Source organism: Salmo salar, chromosome ssa04 (genome assembly GCF_905237065.1).
Source record: "Salmo salar chromosome ssa04, Ssal_v3.1, whole genome shotgun sequence".
Lineage (NCBI taxonomy): Eukaryota > Metazoa > Chordata > Actinopteri > Salmoniformes > Salmonidae > Salmo > Salmo salar.
Genome location: NC_059445.1, coordinates 37,266,733 through 37,288,669, shown reverse-complemented (window position 1 = coordinate 37,288,669; position 21,937 = coordinate 37,266,733). Strand labels below are relative to the sequence as shown.

General features: G+C 40.3%; 1 protein-coding gene across 1 annotated transcript in view; it reads left to right on the top strand.

Annotated features, from left to right (window-relative positions):
- Positions 1-21,937, top strand: part of LOC106602812 (sodium-dependent phosphate transport protein 2A-like) — a 58,695-nt gene that overhangs the window by 19,735 nt on the left and 17,023 nt on the right. The window contains exons 7-8 of the mRNA XM_045716242.1: positions 618-746; positions 877-1,246. Coding sequence (XP_045572198.1) covers positions 618-746; positions 877-1,246 — 499 coding nt within the window. The remainder of the gene's footprint in view (positions 1-617; positions 747-876; positions 1,247-21,937) is intronic.

Genomic DNA, 21,937 nt, shown 5'->3' with positions numbered 1-21,937 from the left:
GTGGCAGTACTTAATCTTCAAGCTTTGGCATGGCAAAGCTTTCTCAGACCTCTCAAAGTCAGTGGGACATTCACCCAATTGAAAAATGCAGTTCTTGTTTGGCTCTTTTTGTTTATAAGAATATTCTGGTGATGAAATGCTTACAGGAGAAACAAGCGGTCATATTAATATGAATTAATAATGTGCGTCTGGTGACTTCAGAGAGTGGAGGATCCATTTCATGCTTTTAGTCATGCTTTTTTTCTAATCCGACACTCTCTGGGGGACACATCTGCCTCAGCGTTCTGAGATCAGCAATAATAACTGCACAGTTGCTGGACTCTCCAGTGGAGCATGGTAGGGAGCTGTGGCTCCATGGAATCCCAATTACTGGGCTGGTTAATCCACTGGAGTTTGGGATCCGCTGTGCAGGTCTTTCTCAGACAGCAAATCACTAAGAATCTCATCTCAGAATTGACAGTTGTTTCACAGCGGGAGCCAATGCAATTCCCTAACTAGAACTAGATAATTTACCATCTGATTTCTATACTAAACAAATATCTACTCTATAGAGTTTCAGTCCCATTAGATGGCTCTGTGATGACAAGACATTGTACTGTGATTTCTTGTGCTCTCAGGTAGTGGTGTTATCAGCATTGAGCGTGCATACTCTTTGACACTGGGGTCAAACATTGGGACAACCCCCACAGCTATCCTGGCAGCATTGGCAAGCTGGCTGCATTGGCATGCTGGCTGCAGTTTTCCAGGTACATAAAACTAATCCTTCACGTAGCTGTTGTTTTTGTATTCTTTTTTTTACTGGCTTTGTGTGTTTACAGGGTCTTCTGTCCCAGTATTATCTCGTCATAGCTCTCATATTACACTGGTCTGTTCTAGAGGTTGCCTTGTGTCATTTATTTTTCAACATATTGGGTATTTTGCTGTGGTACCCTGCGCCCATCACCCGCCTGCCCACCCATATGGCCAGGACTTTAGGGCAGTGCATGACCATGTACCGCTGGTTCGCTGTGCTCTACCTGCTCCTGCCCTCACTCATCTTTGCCCTCTCTGTTTCACCCTGGCAGGTGATGGCAGGGGTGGGAGTGCCCTTCAAGGTGACCCTCCACTTGGTGTCTGTGGCGAACATGCTGCAGATACACAGGGCAGGCTGTCTGCCAGTGAGTCTGTGGAGCTGGGACTTCCTGCCTGTCTGGATGCATTCCCTTCAACCTCTGGATACACTCATCACCAAGGTGAAGGTGACCCTGTGCTGCCCTAAAGTGTCTGCACACATTTCATTAAAGGGTGTCTCTGCACCGCTCAGTGGACATTTAGGAGAAATTTCTCTGTCCTTCAGTAATATGAAACAGTGCCAATATGGTACTGTCACCAAGTATGATCATATTTATTTTACAGTTATAAGACATTTGAAATCTTATAGTAAGTTGTTTAAAATGGGATTGTTACTACATTTAGAAAGCATTTGATTAATTTCCAAACCAATTTTGCACCACTTTTGTTGAATAAGAATAAACTCATACACTACCGACCTTCATGGCAGACAGATGGGGCTTTTTGGCACTATACGGCACGGGACCCTACAGCATTCACAGATTGCTTTGTACACCAAAATGTTAGTCGAAACCCATCCAGAACTGCTTAATATCTAAGAGAGGACATTTCTGGCACGTTTCAACATCATATTCATTATCAACAGCACCATACCAGTGTCTACAGTGCCTTCAGAAAGTATTCACATCCCTTGACTTTCCACATTTTGTTGTGCTACAAAGTGGGATTAAATGGATTTCATTGTAATTTTTTGTCAACGATCTACACAAAATACTTTGTAATGTCAAAGTGGAAGTAAAAATTCGAACATTTATTTTTTAATTAAAACCTCTTACATCTAGACGTTCCGCTAGCGGAACACCTGCTCCAATATCCAATGATGGGCGTGGCGCGAAATACAAACTCCTCTAAAATCCGAAAACTTCAATTTTTCAAACATATGACTATTTCACAGCATTTTAAAGACAAGACTCTCCTTTATCTAACCACACTGTCCGATTTCCAAAAGGCTTTACAACGAAAGCAAAACATTAGATTATGTCAGCAGAGTACCAAGCCAGAAATAATCAGACACCCATTTTTCAAGGTAGCATATAATGTCACAAAAAACAAAACCACAGCTAAATGCAGCACTAACCTTTGATGATCTTCATCAGATGACAACCCTAGGACATTATGTTATACAATGCATGCATGTTTTGTTCAATCAAGTTCATATTTATATCAAAAACCAGCTTTTTACATTAGCATGTGACGTTCAGAACTAGCATACCCCCCGCAAACATCCGGTGAATTTACTAAATTACTCACGATAAACGTTCACAAAAAACATAACAATTATTTTAAGTATTATAGATACAGAACTCCTCTATGCACTCGATATGTCCGATTTTAAAATAGCTTTTCGGTGAAAGCACATTTTGCAATATTCTCAGTAGATAGCCCAGCCATCACGGCTAGCCATTTAGACACCCGGCAAGTTTAGCCCTGATCAAACTCCGATTTACTATTACAAAAGTTTCATTACCTTTGTTGTCTTCATCAGAATGCACTCCCAGGACTGCTACTTCAATAACAAATGTTGGTTTGGTCCAAAATAATCCATCGTTATATCCGAATAGCGGCGTTTTGTTCGTGCGTTCCAGACACTATCCGAAATGGTAAAGAAGGGTCGGGCGCATGGCGCAATTCGTGACAAAAAAATTCTAAATATTCCATTACCGTACTTCGAAGCATGTCAACCGCTGTTTAAAATCAATTTTTATGCCATTTTTCTCGTAGAAAAGCGATAATATTCCGACCGGGAATCTCCTTTTCGGCAAACAGAGGAAAAAATCACAAAGACGGGGGCGACCAGGTCACGCGCCTAAGCCCAGAGTACCTTGATCGGCCACTTGAGAAAGGCGATAATGTGTTTCAGCCTGGGGCTGGGATGACGACGTTCAGGTTTTTCCCGGGCTCTGAGCGCCTATGGACGACGTAGGAAGTGTCACGTTAGAGCAGAGATCCTTAGTAAAAGATAGAGATGGCAAAGAAGTTCCAGAAATGGTCAGACAGGCCACTTCCTGTAAAGGAATCTCTCAGGTTTTGACCTGCCATTTGAGTTCTGTTATACTCACAGACACCATTCAAACAGTTTTAGAAACTTTCGGGTGTTTTCTATCCATATATAATAAGTATATGCATATTCTAGTTACTGGGTAGGATTAGTAACCAGATTAAATCGGGTACGTTTTTTATCCAGCCGTGAAAATACTGCCCCCTAGCCATAAGAGGTTAATGGAAAATAAAACACTAATCTATTTAAGTATTCAACCCCCTGAGTACATGTTAGAATCGTCATTAGCATTAGCAGCGATTACAGCTGTGAGTCTTTCTGGTTAAGTCTCTATGAGCTTTCCACACCTGGATTGTACAATATTTGAACATTATTCTTTAAAACATTCAAGCTCTGTCAAGTTGGTTGTTGATCATTGCTAGACAACCATTTTCAAGTATTGTCATAGATTTTCAAGTTGATTTAAGTCAAAACTGTAACTAGGACACTCAGGAACATTCAATGTCGTAAGCAACTCCAGTGTATATTTGGCTTTGTGTTTTAGCTAATTGTCCTGCTGAAAGACGCATTTTTCTCTCAGTGCCTGCTGGAAACCAGACTGAAACAAGATTCCCTGTAAGATTTTGCCTGTGCTTAGCTCTATTCCGTTTCTTTTAATTCAAAAAAATACTCCCTGGTCCTTGCCGATACCAAACCTACTCATAACATGAGTGGCAGCCACCCCCATGCTTGAAAATACGAAGAGGGAGCCTCAGTGATGTGTTGTGTTTGATTTGCCCCAAACATAATGATTTGTAATCAGGCCAAAATGTTTTCTTCTTAAACACATTTTTGCAGTATTATTTTGGTGGGTGAGGGGTGGGGTGCTTTGCTGAGGTCTATTTTTTTTTGTCAACAGTAATAAAAGCCTAATGCAAAAAAAATTTGTTCTATTATTTAATAAATTCTTTACATGATTTTTTAAAATGTATTGTGATTTATCAGAGGGTGCTTCAGCACCCTCAGCACCCCTACTTCCTGCAGCTATGCGCAAATCTGTCATAGGGTATAACTTTTTAATTATATTCCCCCCTACAAAACCTAGAAATATGCCATTTTCACATATGTAGACAATGGTATTGTGCTGGCGATAACGAAAATGATAAATGGTGGAGTTGCCCTTTAATAGAAAAAGACTCGAGAAAAAGTGAAAGTCACCCAGGAAAATATTGCTTGAGTAAAAGTTTAAAAGTATTTGGTTGTAAATATACTGTAACAGAAGTTGTCATGGAGAGAAGACCAAGGCACAGCAGGTATGTGAATACTCATATTTAATTTAAAAAAAGGAGTAAAGCATCCACTTGACAAAACAATAAAGGTGACAACAGCAACAGTTCTTCGGGCTATTAAACGCAGTGCAAAAACAACCACCCACAACCCCAAAGAAAAACACACACACCTATATAGGACTTCCAATCAAAGGCAACTCAACACACCTGCCTTCAATTGGAAGTCCCAATCAACAACACAATCATTCACATACACAAAAACTGCCACGTCCTGACCCCAAAACTAATACAATAGCTCCATCTGCTGGTCAGGACGTGACATATACTTACGTATCAAAGGTAAATGTAGTTGCCAAACTGTACTTAAATATCAAAAAGAAAAGTAAATGCTATAAATCATTTAAAAATACGAATATTAAGCGAACCAGATGGCACGATTTTCTTGTTTTTCATTTATTTATAGATAGCCAGTGGCACATTCCAACACTCACGCATCATTTACAAATGAAGCATTTGTGTTTCGTGAGTGAACCAGATCAGAGGCAGTAGGGATGACTACATGTTCTCTTGATAAGTGCGTGAATTGGACCATTAAAAATAGTAATGTACATATACCCAGAAAACCTACTACTAAAGCACCTCAAAGCATTTTTACTTAGTTACTTTACACCAGGGGTTCCCAAACTTTCTTCCTCTGAAAAACAGTGCAGATATCAAAAGTATGTTAAAAGTTTGCTATCAGTCCTCATTAGCGGCAGTAAATGTGTGTCTCTTTGCTGAGAATGCAGGATGTCTGATTGAATAGAACCAAAAAAACTCACTCAGCCAAGTAGAAGGCCTTGAAAAATCATACAAGTTATGCATATAAATGACTGACTAATTGATTCATGCTATTCAGGAGGCAATGGGCACAGCCACTCGCTAATTATATAGCAACGGGGGTTTGAATAGTTATTAAATCCATTTGGTGACATTACGGCAAGTGATTTCCACAGTTTCAATACATTTTAGACGTTACGTCTCCTTGTTTCTCAGTGAACAATTGGAACTTTTAAATATCAGCCCCAACCACATGCCAATTCTAGACAGTAAAAATGTGATGATTTTGTAATTTGCTAAAAATCCCAATTATCGTATATACACTGAGTGTACTAAACATAAGGAACACCTTTCTAATATTGAGTTGCACCCCTTTTGCCCTAAGAACAGCTTCAACTCGTCGGGGCATGGACTCTACATGGTGTCAAAGCGTTCCACAGGGATGCTGGCTCATGTTGACTGCAATACTTCCCACAGTTGTGTCAAGTTGTCTGAATGTCCTTCAGGTGGTGGACCATTCTTGATACACACTGGAAACTGTTGAGAGTGAAAAACCCAGCAGTGTTGCAGTTCTTGACACACTCAAACCGGTGAGCCTGGCACCTACTGCAACACCCGATGCAAAGGCACTTAAATCTTTTGTCTTCTCCATTCACCGTCTGAATGGCAAACATACACAATCCATGTCTCAATTGTCTCAAGGCTTAAAATTCCCTCTTTAACCTGTCTCCTCCCCTTCATCTACACTGTTTGAGATGGATTTAACAGGTTACATCAATAAGGGATCATAGCTTTCACCTGGATTCACCTGCTTAGTCTATGTCATGGAAAGAGCAGGAGTTTCATATTTGGTACAAGATGGGAAGCAATCATGAGGCTAAATGTGTCAAGTCAACTGCGTGTAACAACGTAAAATATGAATCTGTCCTTCCTATTTCAAGACACAATAGAGCAGGGCAAATGGCTTTTCACCAGATCAAACCAGTAGTAGTTTTTCCAACCAAGGGTTCAGACAAGAGTTGCCAGTGTCAGGGAGGGTGTTTGATATAATCCATGATAGACAAAGATTATTCACTGAAAAAAATATAAACGCAATATGTAAAGTGTTGGTCCCATGTTTCATGAGCTGAAATAAATATCCCTGAATTTTTACATACAAAAAGCAACTTTCTCTCAAATGTTGTACACAAATTGGTTACATCCCTGTTAGTGAGCATTTCTCCTTTCCAAGATAATCCATCAATTTGACAGGTGTGGAATATCAAGAAACTGATTAAACAGCATGATCATTACACACGTGCACCTTGTGCTGGGGTCAATAAATGAATGTTCGTTTCTCTACCATGAGCCGACTCCAACGTCATTCTAGAGAATTTGGCAGTACGCCCAACCTGCCTCACAACCGCAGACCGCATGTAACCACACGAGTCTAGGACCTTCACATCTGGCTTCTTCACCTGCGGATTGTCTGAGACCAACCATCCGAACAGTTGTGGGTTTGCACAACCAAACATTTCTGCACAAACTGTCTCAGGGAAGCTCATCTGCGTGCTTGTCATTCTCACTAGGGTCTTGACCTGACTGCAGTTTGGCGTCGTGACCAACTTCAGTGGGCAAATTCTCACCTTCGATGGCCACTGGCATGCTGGAGAAGTGTGCTCTTCATGGATGAATCTCGATTTAAACTGTACTAGGCAAATGGCAGACATTGTGTATGGCGTTGTATGGGCGAGCGGTTTGCTGATGCCAACGTTGTTAACAGAGTGCTCCATGGTGGCAGTGGGGTATGGGCAACCATAAGCTATGGACAGAATTGCATTTTATCTATGGCAATTTGAATGCACAGAGGTACCCCGATAAGATCTTGAGTTCCATTGTCGTGCCATTCATCCGCCTGGAACAGCCTGGAATCGAACCAGGGTCTGTAGTGATGCCTCTAGCACTGAGATGCAGTGCCTTAGACAGCAGCGCCACTCGGGAGCCCAATGAATGGCCCCATGTTGCAAGGATCTGTACACAATTCCTGTAAGCTGAAAATATCCCAGTTCTTCCATGGGCTGCAAACTCACTCATATCCAGCAACTTCACACAGCTATTGAAGAGGAGTGGAACAACATTCCACAGGCCACAGTCAACAGCCTGATCAACTCTATGCGAAGGAGATGTGTCATGCTGCATGAGGCAAATAAATCGTTGCCACACCAGATACTGACTGGTTTTCTTATCCACGCCCCTACTTTTTATTAAAGGTATCTGTGACAAACAGATGCATATCTGTATTCCCAGTCATGGGAAATCCATAGATTAGGGCCTAATGAATTAATTTCAATTGATTGGTTTCCTCATATGAACTGTAACCCAGTAAAATGTTGCATGTTGCGTTTATATTTTTGTTCAGTGTAGATAAGAGCAGCCATGGGATGATATGTTTTCTTGCATAAGATGATAAGAAGTTGATGAGGCAGACTTATTTTAGCGTAGGCAACCTTTTTCCCGACAGAGCCCGACAGTACAGCTTACGTGAGCAGTTGTGCAAAGTTGAAGAGGATACCAGTCTTTGCTCTCTACTCTTAAAAATGTAGATCATTTTGCCAGTTTAGCTTGAGGCAAAGTACACCAAAGTTCTTTCAGTGAAATCAAGTTTCTTCCCAAAATATAGGCGTATTCCCCGCATTTCCTCCCCAGAAGAAAACTAGACAGACTAAATCTAAAGGGAAACAGAAGAAGCAAAAAACTCACTTTAAATGAATTTTACATGAGTAGCCTTTAAGATGTGGTATTTAACCCACATTTGTTCTTTGCCTTAAGTGTGCCTTAATTCTGTGCTTTAATTAGGTACAGTGGGGGAAAAAAGTTTTTGTACGTTTGCCCACTTACAAAGAAATGATCAGTCTATAATTTTAATGGTAGGTTTATATGAACAGTGAGACGCAGAATAACAACAAAAAAATCCAGAAAAATGCATGTCAAAAATGTTATAAATTTGCATTTTAATGAGGGAAATAAGTATTTGACCCCTCTGCAAAACATGACTTAGTACTTGGTAGCAAAACCCTTGTTGGCAATCACAGAGGTCAGACGTTTCTTGTAGTTGGCCACCAGGTTTGCACACATCTCAGGAGGGATTTTGTCCCACTCCTCTTTGCAGATCTTCTCCAAGTCATTAAGGTTTCAAGGCTGACGTTTGGCAACTTGAACCTTCAGCTCCCTCCACAGATATTCTATGGGATTAAGGTCTGGAGACTGGCTAGGCCACTCCAGGACCTTAATGTGCTTCTTCTTGAGCCACTCCTTTGTTGCCTTGGCCGTGTGTTTTGGGTCATTGTCATGCTGGAATACCCATCCACGACACATTTTCAATGCCCTGGTTGAGGGAAGGAGGTTCTCACCCAAGATTTGACAGTACATGGCCCCGTCAAATGATGTGGTGAAGTTGTCCTGTCCCCCTAGCAGAAAAACACCCCCAAAGCATAATGTTTCCACCTCCATGTTTGACCGTGGAGATGGTGTTCTTGGGGTCATAGGCAGCATTCCTCCTCCTCCAAACACGGTGAGTTGAGTTGATGCCAAAGAGCTCCATATTGGTCTCATCTGACCACAACACTTTCACCAGTTGTCCTCTGAATCATTCAGATGTTCATTGGCAAACTTCAGACGGGCATGTATATGTGCTTTCTTGAGCAGTGGGACCTTGCGGGCGCTGCAGGATTTCAGTCCTTCACTGCGTAGTGTGTTACCAATTGTTTTCTTGGTGACTATGGTCCCAGCTGCCTTGAGATCATTGACAAGATCCTCCCGTGTAGTTCTGGGCTGATTCCTCACCGTTCTCATGATCATTGCAACTCCACGAGGTGAGATCTTGCATGGAGCCCCAGGCCGAGGGATATTGACAGTTCTTTTGTGTTTCTTCCATTTGCGAATAATCGCACCAAATGTTGTCACCTTCTCACCAAGCTGCTTGGCGATGGTCTTGTAGCCAATTCCAGCCTTGTGTAGGTCTACAATCTTGTCCCTGACATCCTTGGAGAGCTCTTTGGTCTTGGTCATGGTGGAGAGTTTGGAATCTGATTGATTGATTGCTTCTGTGGACAGGTGTCTTTTTTACAGGTAACAAGCTGCGGTTAGGAGCACTCCCTTTAAGAGTGTGCTCCTAATCTCAGCTCGTTACCTGTATAAAAGACACCTGGGAGCCAGAAATCTTTCTGATTGAGAGGGGGTCAAATACTTATTTCCCTCATTAAAATGCAAATCAATTTATAACATTTTTGACATGCGTTTTTCTCGATATTTTTGTTGTTATTCTGTCTCTCACTGTTCATATAAACCTAACATTAAAATTATAGACTGATCATTTCTTTGTCAGTGGGCAAACATACAAAATCAGCAGGGGATCAAATACTTTTTTCCCCCACTGTATGTGTCTTAATTGTGGTAGTAACATAGCATTGAATTAAGGAATGACCTCAAGGACTGACTTTGTTGATTATTTTTGCTTAATTGAATTCTGATGTTTATCAGGCTATGTCTGTGGTTGTCCTGGATATCAGTGGAGTGGTGTCAGCATTCCAGTTCCACCATCTATATCGCATGGATGATTTTTGTCATCACTTGCCCAGGTGTATACATTTACATTTACATTTACGTCATTTAGCAGACACTCTTATCCAGAGCGACTTACAAATTGGTGCATTCACCTTATGATATCCAGTGGAACAACCACTTTACAATAGTACATCTATCTTTTTTTGGGGGGGGGGGTTAGAAGGATTACTATATCCTGTCCCAGGTATTCCTTAAAGAGGTGGGGTTTCAGGTGTCTACGGAAGGTGGTGATTGACTCCGCTGTCCTGGCGTCGTGAGGGAGCTTGTTCCACCATTGGGGTGCCAGGGCAGCGAACAGTTTTGACTGGGCTGAGCGGGAACTGTGCTTCCGCAGAGGTAGGGGGGCCAGCAGGCCAGAGGTGGATGAACGCAGTGCCCTTGTTTGGGTGTAGGGCCTGATCAGAGCCTGAAGGTACGGAGGTGTCGTTCCCCTCACAGTACCGTAGGCAAGCACCATGGTCTTGTAGCAGATGCGAGCTTCAACTGGAAGCCAGTGGAGTGTGCGGAGGAGCGGGGTGACGTGAGAGAACTTGGGAAGGTTGAACACAGACGGGCTGCGGCGTTCTGGATGAGTTGTAGGGGTTTAATGGCACAGGCAGGGAGCCCCGCCAACAGGGAGTTGCAGTAATCCAGACGGGAGATGACTGGATTAGGACCTGCGCCGCTTCCTGTGTAAGGCAGAGTCGTACTCTGCGAATGTTGTATAGCATGAACCTACAGGATCGGGTCACCGCCTTGATGTTAGCGGAGAACGACAGGGTGTTGTCCAGGGTCACGCCAAGGCTCTTAGCACTCTGGGAGGAGGACACAATGGAGTTGTCAACCGTGATGGCGAGATCATGGAACGGGCAGTCCTTCCCCGGGAGGAAGAGCAGATCCGTCTTGCCGAGGTTCAGCTTGAGGTGGTGATCCGTCATCCACACTGATATGTCTGCCAGACATGCAGAGATGCGATTCGCCACCTGGTTATCAGAAGGGGGAAAGGAGAAGATTAATTGTGTGTCGTCTGCGTAGCAATGATAGGAGAGACCATGTGAGGATATGACAGAGCCAAGTGACTTGGTGTATAGCGAGAATAGGAGAGGGCCTAGAACTGAGCCCTGGGGGACACCAGTGGTGAGAGCACGTGGTGCAGAGACGGATTCACGCCACGCCACCTGGTAGGAGTGCCCTGTCAGGTAGGACGCAATCCAAGAGTGAGCCGCGCTGGAGATACCCAACTCGGAGAGGGTGGAGAGGAGGATCTGATGGTTCACAATATCAAAGGCAGCAGATAGGTCTAGAAGGATGAGAGCAGAGGAGAGAGAGGTAGCTTTAGCAGTGCGGAGAGCCTCCGTGAAACAGAGAAGAGCAGTCTCAGTTGAATGACCAGCCTTGAAACCTGACTGATTTGGATCGAGAAGGTCATTCTGAGAGAGATAGCAGGAGAGCTGTACATTTGTTAATTTCACCATGTATTATTCACATCAGTATAGGAGTATGCTGAGGGAGGGAGTATACAGTAAACCAAATATAACCTCAAACTGTCACATATCCCTTGTCAAGGGGCATGTCTTGAAGCCAGAAGCTGTATCAGTCTTGAAGCTGAAAAAGGCACGGCTGAAGGATTAGCATGTGAAGCGTTGAATTATAGCGTGCTGCAGAGTGAGAAATCAAAATGCCCGCCTCCTCTCCTCATCAGCCCAGGGATGCTTACCTGTCCTGTCTGGATGACATCCCCATGACGCTCCCATCCTACCATCACAGCAGAGGAGAAGACGGGACCTAGAGTCAATGCAGTCAGCTTGGATTAGTTGAAATATGTCAATAGTCATAGGTTTCCATGTCATATGCAGCACACTGTAGCAGTTTTAGACTGCTCATGTTCAAACATGAGACAAAAACAACACAGTGTACAGATATCGGATCCAGTTTCATTTCAGGAGTAAAATAATCCTGCAGAAGAAGAATTAGATTATTTTCAAAAAGGTAATCATTTTTTACAGGAAATTAGTTTTCATAGGCTACCGTCTGCTTTGTTTAGGTGTGACCTACGGCTGCATTTCGGATACACTTGTGTGTCATAGTGGAGACCAATATCTATCTTGTGTTATTAAGCTATATAAAACAAAGGTTGTTGTACATTTGAATGTCGCAGTAGTAGGACCTACAGTAGTATGACATGTATTATGTCTGTTGCATTAGCGTTTGAACCAGCGAGAGAGAAATAGAACTGCAGGTTTTCAGTGAATTTATGTAAATCACAACACTCATTTGAAATTCTCATTGACAACAGAGTGATCAAATTGAGATACCACACTTGTAGTTTTCCACCATTCCTCCTGTGTTATGTCCAAGTACCTTGAGCTTCTACCCATTTCAAAATCACACATTGTGCCATTCCCCAAAAACAGGCTGTGGATTTAAACATGTCAAACAAAACAGCCATAATTACATTTCCTCTTTGGCTAGCCATTTGCATTCAATTTCTCTTTCAGACACTCTGACTCTATATTGCTATTTTAACAGAGTCAAATGTTATCTTTTAAGCCTTTTTAACTTGGTGAGATCAGTGGGCTTGCTGTTGCTGAGCTCCTCCCACACACTCTCCAGCATGAAGTGTCTAAACTCCAGCCACCTACACTCAGACAGAAACAACAAGCCCTTCTCCTGAAGGGAGCAGGATAGGGGATGTATTTAGGACACCTTGAACCACTAGATACATCTGATAGTGTTGATATGTGGATTGGAAACCTGTTTGTTGTTTATAATTTTTTAAATTATGAACAATTTTTATATGATAAGTAATAAGGTGCTTGATCATAGTATGTATAATGTACTACTAATGTACTTATAAACCAGTTCTTTCTAAGTTATTTGTTAATGATTGATTAATGGTTTGACCATTTATATACATATTTCTACATGGATTTATATTTTGTCATGAATAGGATATTTATTCATTGTAAATAGTTTCATAAATTTATTAATTAAAAGCTTTTGTAGATGTGAGTGTATGCACTTACTAATACATCAGTTGATGGTTAATATAGCTCCTTATAAACAATTTACTAATTATTAATAAACAATTTTGCATCCCCCTAATCTAAAGTGTGCACTATATATACTTTATAAATGATTTGTTACTTCCCAAAAGCTGACCACAGTAGACAATACCTGATTCTCCGAGAGAATTTAAAGACCCTTGCTCCCTTCGGTCTCAACGTAGACTTTGATTTGAAGCCATTCTTGTGATTATTGTGATTTTGCTATTGTAAATGTTTGTCGGCCTATGTAGCCAAATTGTATCTATGATCGTACGCTATCCATTTATGTTTTTTGTATGCTATTTTAATATATGAGAATTAACCAATGATATCAGGCCACACCCGGCCATGATTACAGACACCTGTGTGTGTCTTTTGACACTATATAAACGAGTCACCCCGCAGTGTTTGTCATTATACCCTGATGAAGGCAGCTTGTCTGTCGAAACGTTGGACATTACATTTTTGCTTCTGAGCTCCTAGGGTGTGCGGCTCTCCTTTATTTAAAAAAAAAATACCTGATTCTCCACCAAATGGCAAAAAAAGTACCTAAAAAATGCAATGGTAAAAGAAGTACACAACACAAAGAAGTTGTGGGGGTTCCATGAAATATGTGATGCCTAGCGTTTCGGGTGAGTTGCTGCCAGAAGTGTTGTGGAATCCAATGGGCTGGTTTAGCATTAGCTAGCCTAGCATGCTGATGAAAAAAGGCAGTTTAATAAAAAACGAGCAGTATTTCAATCTTCTCGATTTTGCGGCTTGGATAATTAGGAATACAGCGACTCCTTCCATCCCAGGATTGAGATATGTTCTCAAGCCATATCCCTCACCCGTCACCACGGTGAAAACATATTGGCATATTCGACTTGAAGGCAGACTGAACTTCAAGTCGAACTTCGGCTAACTAAGCACAGTAACGTAATTAAACTCAAAATATGCTAATCTGTTATTCTGAATGATATTTTCTTGATAAAAATGTTTCTTAAAGCTGAGATCTGCATTAGGGGAAACAACGCCGGAGAATATGAGCTCCAGTGTCGTGGTAAAAAAAAGAATAGTACATACTCTGCTGTTCTATCGCACGTGCAAAGATGTCCGACGAGTAACAAGTCATTTATAAACATATCTAAAGTATATATAGTGCACATTTTAGATTAGGGGCTGCAAAATAGTTTATTAATAATTAGTAAATGAATAAGGATGTACATTAATTATCAACTGATGTATTATTAAGTGCATGTACTCACATTTACAAATGCACTCATTAACAATTAATAAATATCCCATTCATGACATATTTAAATACATTTATAAATATGTATGTCAATTGTGAGACAAAGCATTTACCGAACCATTAACAAATGCCTTATAAATAATAATTTGAGTTGACAATAACTCCTTTATATGTAGTTTATAAGTATATTAGTAGTACATTAACAATTTACAAATGGTGAATATACTATGATCAAACACCTTTTTAATTACCTTACAAATCATTAATAAATCATAAAAAATAGTCCTTTGCTCATTTATAAACACTATTTAAAGATTGTTTATTGACATTTAGGAACAATGATTTATAAATGGTAAGTAAACTCTTTACAAATGGTTACTAAATGGATTAATGAGGGACCTTAATATAAAGTGTTATCTTCATTTTTATTTGATTAATGTGAGTATGACACAGTGAGATTTGTGTGGCAGTCATGTGAGAGCGTGGCTATTTGTAAATATACTTAAATATTTCAGAACCTTTTCCTTATCGCCATAAGGCATCAACCTCTGTAAATATGTAGATGTTGTTTCCAAATCTACTGAATTTATGACAAAAACATTCCAAGTTGGTTTTTCCTGGCACTGAATACACTTAGCGCCTTAAATCACAACTAATCTACATCTCACTTATTTAGGAGTCCCCTACTGGAGTACTAAATGGTGTAGAATACAGTATTTATGAGGAGAGCTGAAGGTAGTCATCCTCTCCCACACAACAATATTCACTGGGGTCAGAAGAGGTGTGTGGAAAGAAATCCGCTGCAACTTATTCCCAAACTCCTCCATAGCATATATTAAATGAATTCCATTAGAAAGTTACAAAATGCCCCCAGGTTTTGAAAATGAAATTGACCTTAGAACTTTCAGTTTGACATGCAAATCGTCTATTCCGTCTGTGTATAAAAATGTTTTTAAATGAATTAATTCACCTTAAACTGTTCATTAGCCATTCATGCAGGCATGCGAGCTATGAATTCTGGACGTTTTGAATTACATTAGAAAAATGTGCAGTATTTATGTAATTTCCCCATTCTAATAGTTTCCTAATAGAGTATTACTTCCCCACCCCCAATTTCCTTTTCTTTTTTTCTGCTATACCTACAGTGCCTTCAGAAAGTATTCACACCCCTTGACTTTCTCCACATTTTGTTGTGTAACTGCCTGAATTTAAAATGGATTAAATAGAGATTTTTTTTGTAACTGACCTACACGCAATGCCCCAAAAATGTGCAAATATGTTTTTCTAAATGTTTAGAAATTAATAAAAATGAAAAGCTGAAATGTCTTGAGTCACGAAGTACTCAACTCCTTTGTCATGGCACACCTAAATAAGTTCAGGAGTAAACATTTGCTTAACAAGTCACATAAGTTGCATGCACTCACTCTGTGTGCAATAATGGTTCTTAACATAATTTTTGAATGACTACCTCATCTCTGTACCTCACACATACAACTGCTCAGTCGAGCAGTGAATTTCAAACACAGATTCAACCACAAAGACCAGGGAGGTTTTCCAATGCCTCCCGAAGAAGGGCACCTATTGCTAGATGGGTAAAAAAAAGCAGACATTGAATATCCCTTTGAGCATGGTGAAGTTATTAATTAAACTTTGAATGGTGTAACAATACACCCAGTCACTACAAAGATACAGGCGTCCTTCCTAACTCAGATGATGGAGAGGAAGGAAATCGCTCAGGGATTTCACCATGAGGCCAATGGTGACTTTAAAACAGTTACAGAGTTGAATGGCTGTGATAGGAGAAAACTGAGGATGGATCAACAAATTGTAGTTACTAAACAAAACTTATCTAATTGATGGAGTAAAGTACAGTACAGGGAAAAAATATTTTTTAAAATGCATCCTGTTTTCAACAAGACACTAAAGTAATACTGCAAAAAAATGTGACAAAACAAGATTTTTTTCCCTGAATGTTATGTTTGAGGCAAATCCAATACAACACATCACTGAGTAGCACTCTCCATATTTTCAAGTGTAGTAGTAGCTGCATCATGTTATGGGTATGCTTGTAATCGTTAAGGACTGGGAGTTCTTCAGGATAAAACAAACAGAATGGTGGTTAGCAGAGGCAAAATCCTAGAGGAAAACATGGTTCAGTAAGCCTTCCACCAGACACTGGGAGACGAATTCACCTTTCAGCAAGACAATAACCTAAAACACAAGGCCAAATCTACACTGGAGTTGCTTACCAAGAAGACAGTGAATGTTCCTGAGTGGCCAAGCCACAGTTTTGACTTAAATCTACTTGAAAATCTATGGCAAGACCTAAAAAGGGTTGTCTAGCAATGATCAACAACCAATTTGACAGAGATTGAAGAATTTTGAAAAGAATAATGTGCAGTCCAGGTGTGGAAAGCACTTAGAGACTTACCCAAAAAGACTCACAGCTGTAATCGCTGCCAAAGGTGTTTCTATACAGTATCTTCTCAGGGGTGTGAATATTTATGTAAATGAGATATTTCAGTATTTCATCTTCAATAAATTAGCAAAAATCTCTAAAAACATGTTTTCACTGTCATTATGGGGTACTATGTGTATGGGGTACTGCCTGAAAAAAAAATATTAATACATTTTGAATTCACGCTGTAACACAAAGAAATATAGAATAAGTCAAGGGATATGAATACTTTCTGAAGGCACTGTATGTTTTCTATGTATTCCCCATTCCCACAGAGAAACATATTTCCAGGTTTAAAACCATGGCTATGTTACATCAACTAAGGTCTCATTTTTTTATATTATGTCTTTTATGTTGATGGGGGAGAAAAAAAAAAAAACTAGATATTTTCACTCTTGGCCACATAAATGTATATTTCCCTGCATGTTATTTTCACACACATTTTGAAACTATTTCTGTGTGGATTAATCCAAATCTCTTCACACTTCATTAGCCGTCCATCCAGCTCCAGAGCATGTACCTGAGACTATACTGTCTCTCTGTGGGTATTGATTGGGTTAACCGTTACAGTATAGGGCCCACGAGGAAGGATCTGGTTTCCTTTTGTCCTTTCCACTGGTTTCTCATATATTACGAAGACACAAAAGAGTATTGGGTAAGAGGAATTTATTTGCATATTGAGTTGAGGGTTATTAATGCATGAGCTCAGTCCAGTGTATTCAGTCTCTCTATGTTTTCAGAACCAGGTTTACCTTGGTTCCACAAACAAATCTAAAAACATAAGATGAGTTATCTATGATGTGTCCACATTATCAGCCCATGGGGGCAGGCAGGTAGGAAGGGAGGGAGGGAAGGAGGCATTTTAGGAAGGGAGGGGGTGGATAGAGGGAGTGGGGGAGTAGGAATGGTTCACACCTACAGAGAAGGGGGAGAGAAAGGGGAAATTGATGAACAGAACAATTATTGACTTCTTAATTCATGATTATAATTTTTTTAAATTGTGATGTTTGTTGTTTAGTCTTGAATGCAAGTTTTTATTTTATACTATCTTTCGATTCTTTGTCTATATACTTTTGAATATTATTGGTTGTCTGTGATCTGAGTCCCTCACAAAAAAAACAAAACATTTTGTTATTTGTTACTCCCCAAAATCTGGCCACATTAAATTAAATCAAATTAAAATGTATTTGTCACATGCACCGAATACAACGTTTGTAGACTTGTGAAATGCATACTTACTGTCATGTCCTGACCAGTAAAGGGGTTATTTGTTATTGTAGTTTGATCAGGACGTGGCAGGGGTGTGTTTGTTTAGAGTGTTTCGGGGTTTGTTGGGCTATGTTCTATGTTAGCATATTTCTATGTTTATCTAGTATGTTTAGTTTATGGGGTTGACCTTCAATTGGAAGCAGCTGCTCCTAGTTGCTTCTAATTGAAGGTCCTATTTAAGAGGGGTGTGTTTTCTATGGGATTTGTGGGTAGTTGTTCCTTGTTTAGTGTTTGTGCACCTGACAGGACTGTTTCGTTTTGTTCTTTTTTTGTATACGTATTTATTTGTTTCTCCTTCTTCAAAATAAAAAGAAGATGAGTATACATATTCCCGCTGCGTTTTGGTCTGATCCATACAACAACCGTGACAACTTACAAGCCCTTCCCAACGATGCAGAGTAAAAAAATATAAGAACATTTCAAATAGTAACAAAATAGACAATAATTAAGCTATATACAAGGAGTACCAGTACCAGTCAGAGGTTGGAACCAGAAAACATTTATCAAGGAACAAAAACGGAACCTAGAATGAAAGTGATCCACAGAACTGTTATTTTAAAAGCATGGGATCCGGTTAATAACGTCATTTTATGTTCCAGGCATTTTCTTTTTTGTCCCACATTGAAATGCAACAAAGCGCCTATGTAAAGCCCTTACTTTATCACTCAGACACTCATTCCAGTGTCTGCCTGCAAGCTGAAAATCTTTGTCTGTGCCTGTTTAGGCTACCTGCCCTGAGATGTTTGATTAACTTTTTCATTGCTAGTTAAGGATACTACAGGCTTAGTTATCACATTTAATGTTGGATTTATTAACTACAAAAAGGTAAGACATGTTTTTAATTCTAGTGCCACTCTGCACACACACAAGCTTTTTAGCTAGCTAGCTCAAAGGACATTCAAAGTTCCTCCATAGAATCCTCTCCTCCTAGGTATAATTCTGTGGACCTAATTTATATATTGCATGTCATAACAAGATAACCAGCACTTCAAGCCTCCTCCTCAACCCTCTCTTGCTCTCCCCAACCTGAAAAATTTCAGTCACATCTTGCACCATAGGCTACACTTGTTTGTCCATCATGCATGTAAATAACTAGCTTGCCTGCTGTATCTTATGAATTGGGGGTAGAAGCTGTCGCTGAGCCTGTTGGTCCAAGATATAATTTTCGGGTACCATTTGACAGATTCTAGTAGAGTGAATGGTCTATGGCTTGGGTGGCTGAAATCTTTTGCAATTTTTCAGGCCTTCCTCTGACACCGCCTAAAATAGAGGTCCTAGATGTATTGGGCTGTCCGCACCACCCTCTGTTGTGCTGTGCGGTTGAGGGTGGTGCATTTGCCATATCAAGCGGGGATGCAGCCAGTCAAGATGCTCTCGATTGTGCAGCTGAATAACTTTTTCAGGATCCAAGGGCCTATGCCAAATCTTTTCAGCCTCTTGAGGGGGAAGAGGTTGAAAGGAGACGTTCAAACGAAACTCATCCATCTTATTCTCGAGTGACTGGACATTTGCCAATAAAATGGAGGGGAGTGCCGGTCGATTTTTCTCTTCGTCTCAGACCAGTACTCCAGCCCATCGACTTCGTCTACACCTGCAACATTTTGGTAGCCCATGTAACAAAGGAGTATGGTCTGGTGTGAACAAGGGAACAGCTGGAGTAAGTCGAAATTGAGGATAGTAAATGATCTGATGTCCAAAAGTGCTTTGCGGTCATACGAGAAAATAGTATGAACTTTTTATACAAAAAAGTAAAGATAAGCACAAAATAAGTCACTAAATAGCGAAGTCGGGTTGGATCTCATAAGATATAGACCTTCTCTTTTGGCGCCATCTTGTGTTAGTAGACAGTACCTGATTCTCCTTCAATGGCCCAAAATATCACATAGATATGTTTAGCAGATGTTATTGCGGGAGTAGCAAAATTCTTGTGTTTCTAGCTCCAACAGTGCAGTAATATCTAACAATTTCACAACAGTACACACAATACACACACATCTAAGTAAAGGAATGTAATTAAGAAAATGTAAATATTTGGACGAACAATGTCATAGCGGCATAGAATAAGATACAGTAGAATAAAATAGAATACAGTATATACATGTGAGATGATTAACCTGTTGGGGGTAGGGGGCAGTATTGACACGGCCGGATAGAAAACGTACCTGATTTAATCTGGTTACTACTCCTGCCCAGTAACTAGAATATGCATACAATTATTGGCTTTGGATAGAAAACACCCTAAAGTTTCTAAAACTGTTTGAATGGTGTCTGTGAGTATAACAGAACTCATATGGCAGGCAAAAACCTGAGAGGATTCTGAACAGGAAGTGGCCTGTCTGACAAGTTGTTGTTCATCTTGGCTCTTTTTATTGAAGACTGAGGATCTTTGCTGTAACGTGACACTTCCTACGGCCTCCATAGGCTCTCAGAGCCCGGGAAAAAGCTGAATGATATCGAGGCAGCCCCAGGCTGAAACACATTATCGCTTTTGGCAAGTGGCCGATCAGAGGACAATGGGCTTAGGCGCGTGCCCGACGTGACCCCATGCTTTATTTTCTTTCGTCTGTTTACCTAAATGCAGATTCCCGGTTGGAATATTATCGCTTTTTTACGAGAAAAATGGCATAAAAATTGATTTTAAACAGCGGTTGACATGCTTCGAAGTACGGTAATGGAATATTTAGACCTTTTTTGTCACGAAATGCGCCATGCTCGTCACCCTTCTTTACCCTTTCGGATAGTGTCTTGAACGCACGAACAAAATGCCGCTATTTGGATATAACAATGGATTATTTGGGACCAAACCAACATTTGTTATTGAAGTAGATGTCCTGGGAGTGCATTCTGACGAAGAACAGCAAAGGTAATAACATTTTTGTTATAGTAAATCTGACTTTGGTGAGTGCTAAACTTGCTGGGTGTCTAAATAGCTAGCCCTGTGATGCCGGGCTATCTACTTAGAATATTGCAAAATGTGCTTTCACCGAAAAGCTATTTTAAAATCGGACATATCGAGTGCATAGAGGAGTTCTGTATCTATAATTCTTAAAATAATTGTTATGCTTTTTGTGAACGTTTATCGTGAGTAATTTAGTAAATTTTTTGTAAATTCACCGGAAGTATGCTAGTTCTGAACGTCACATGCTAATGTAAAAAGCTGGTTTTTGATATAAATATGAACTTGATTGAACAAAACATGCATGTATTGTATAACATAATGTCCTAGGTGTGTCATCTGATGAAGATCATCAAAGGTTAGTGCTGCATTTAGCTGTCTTCTGGGTTTTTGTGACATTATATGCTAGCTTGAAAAATGGGTGTCTGATTATTTCTGGCCTGGTACTCTGCTGTCATAATCTAATGTTTTGCTTTCGTTGTAAAGCCTTTTTGAAATCGGACAGTGTGGTTAGATTAACGAGAGTCTTGTCTTTAAAATGATGTAAAATAGTCATATGTTTGAGAAATTGAAGTAATAGCATTTCTAAGGTATTTGAATAACGCGCCACGGGATTCCACTGGCTGTTACGTAGGTGGGACGAAATCGTCCCACTGGCCCTAGAGAAGTTAATGCAAAATATGTAAACATTATTAAAGTGATAGTGTTCCATTTTTAAAGTGGCCAGTGATTTCAAGTCTATGTATATAGGGCAGCAGCCTCTAAGGTGCTAGAGATGGCTATTTAATAGTCTGATCAAAACCAAACGTTTTTTATCCGGCCGTGAAAATACTGCCCCCTATCCATAACAAGTTAAAGTGGCATTATTTAACCTGTTATGGCTAGGGGGCAGTATTTTCACAGCCGGATAAAAAAAGTACCCGATTTAATCTGATTATTACTCCTGCCCAGAAACTAGAATATGCATATAATTATTAGCTTTGGATAGAAAACACTCCAAAGTTTCTAAAACTGTTTGAATGGTGTCTGTGAGTATAACAGAACTCATTTGGCAGGCCAAAACCTGAGAAGATTCCATGCAGGAAGTGCCCTGTCTGACAATTTCTTGCCCTTCTTGATTATCTCTATCCATTACAGAGGATCTCTGCTGTTACGTGACACTTCCTACGGCTCCCATGGGCTCTCAGAAGGCGGCAAAAAGCTGAATCGTGGCTTTGCAGGCTCTGGCTGAAAAAAAGTAGCGCGTTTGGGTAGTG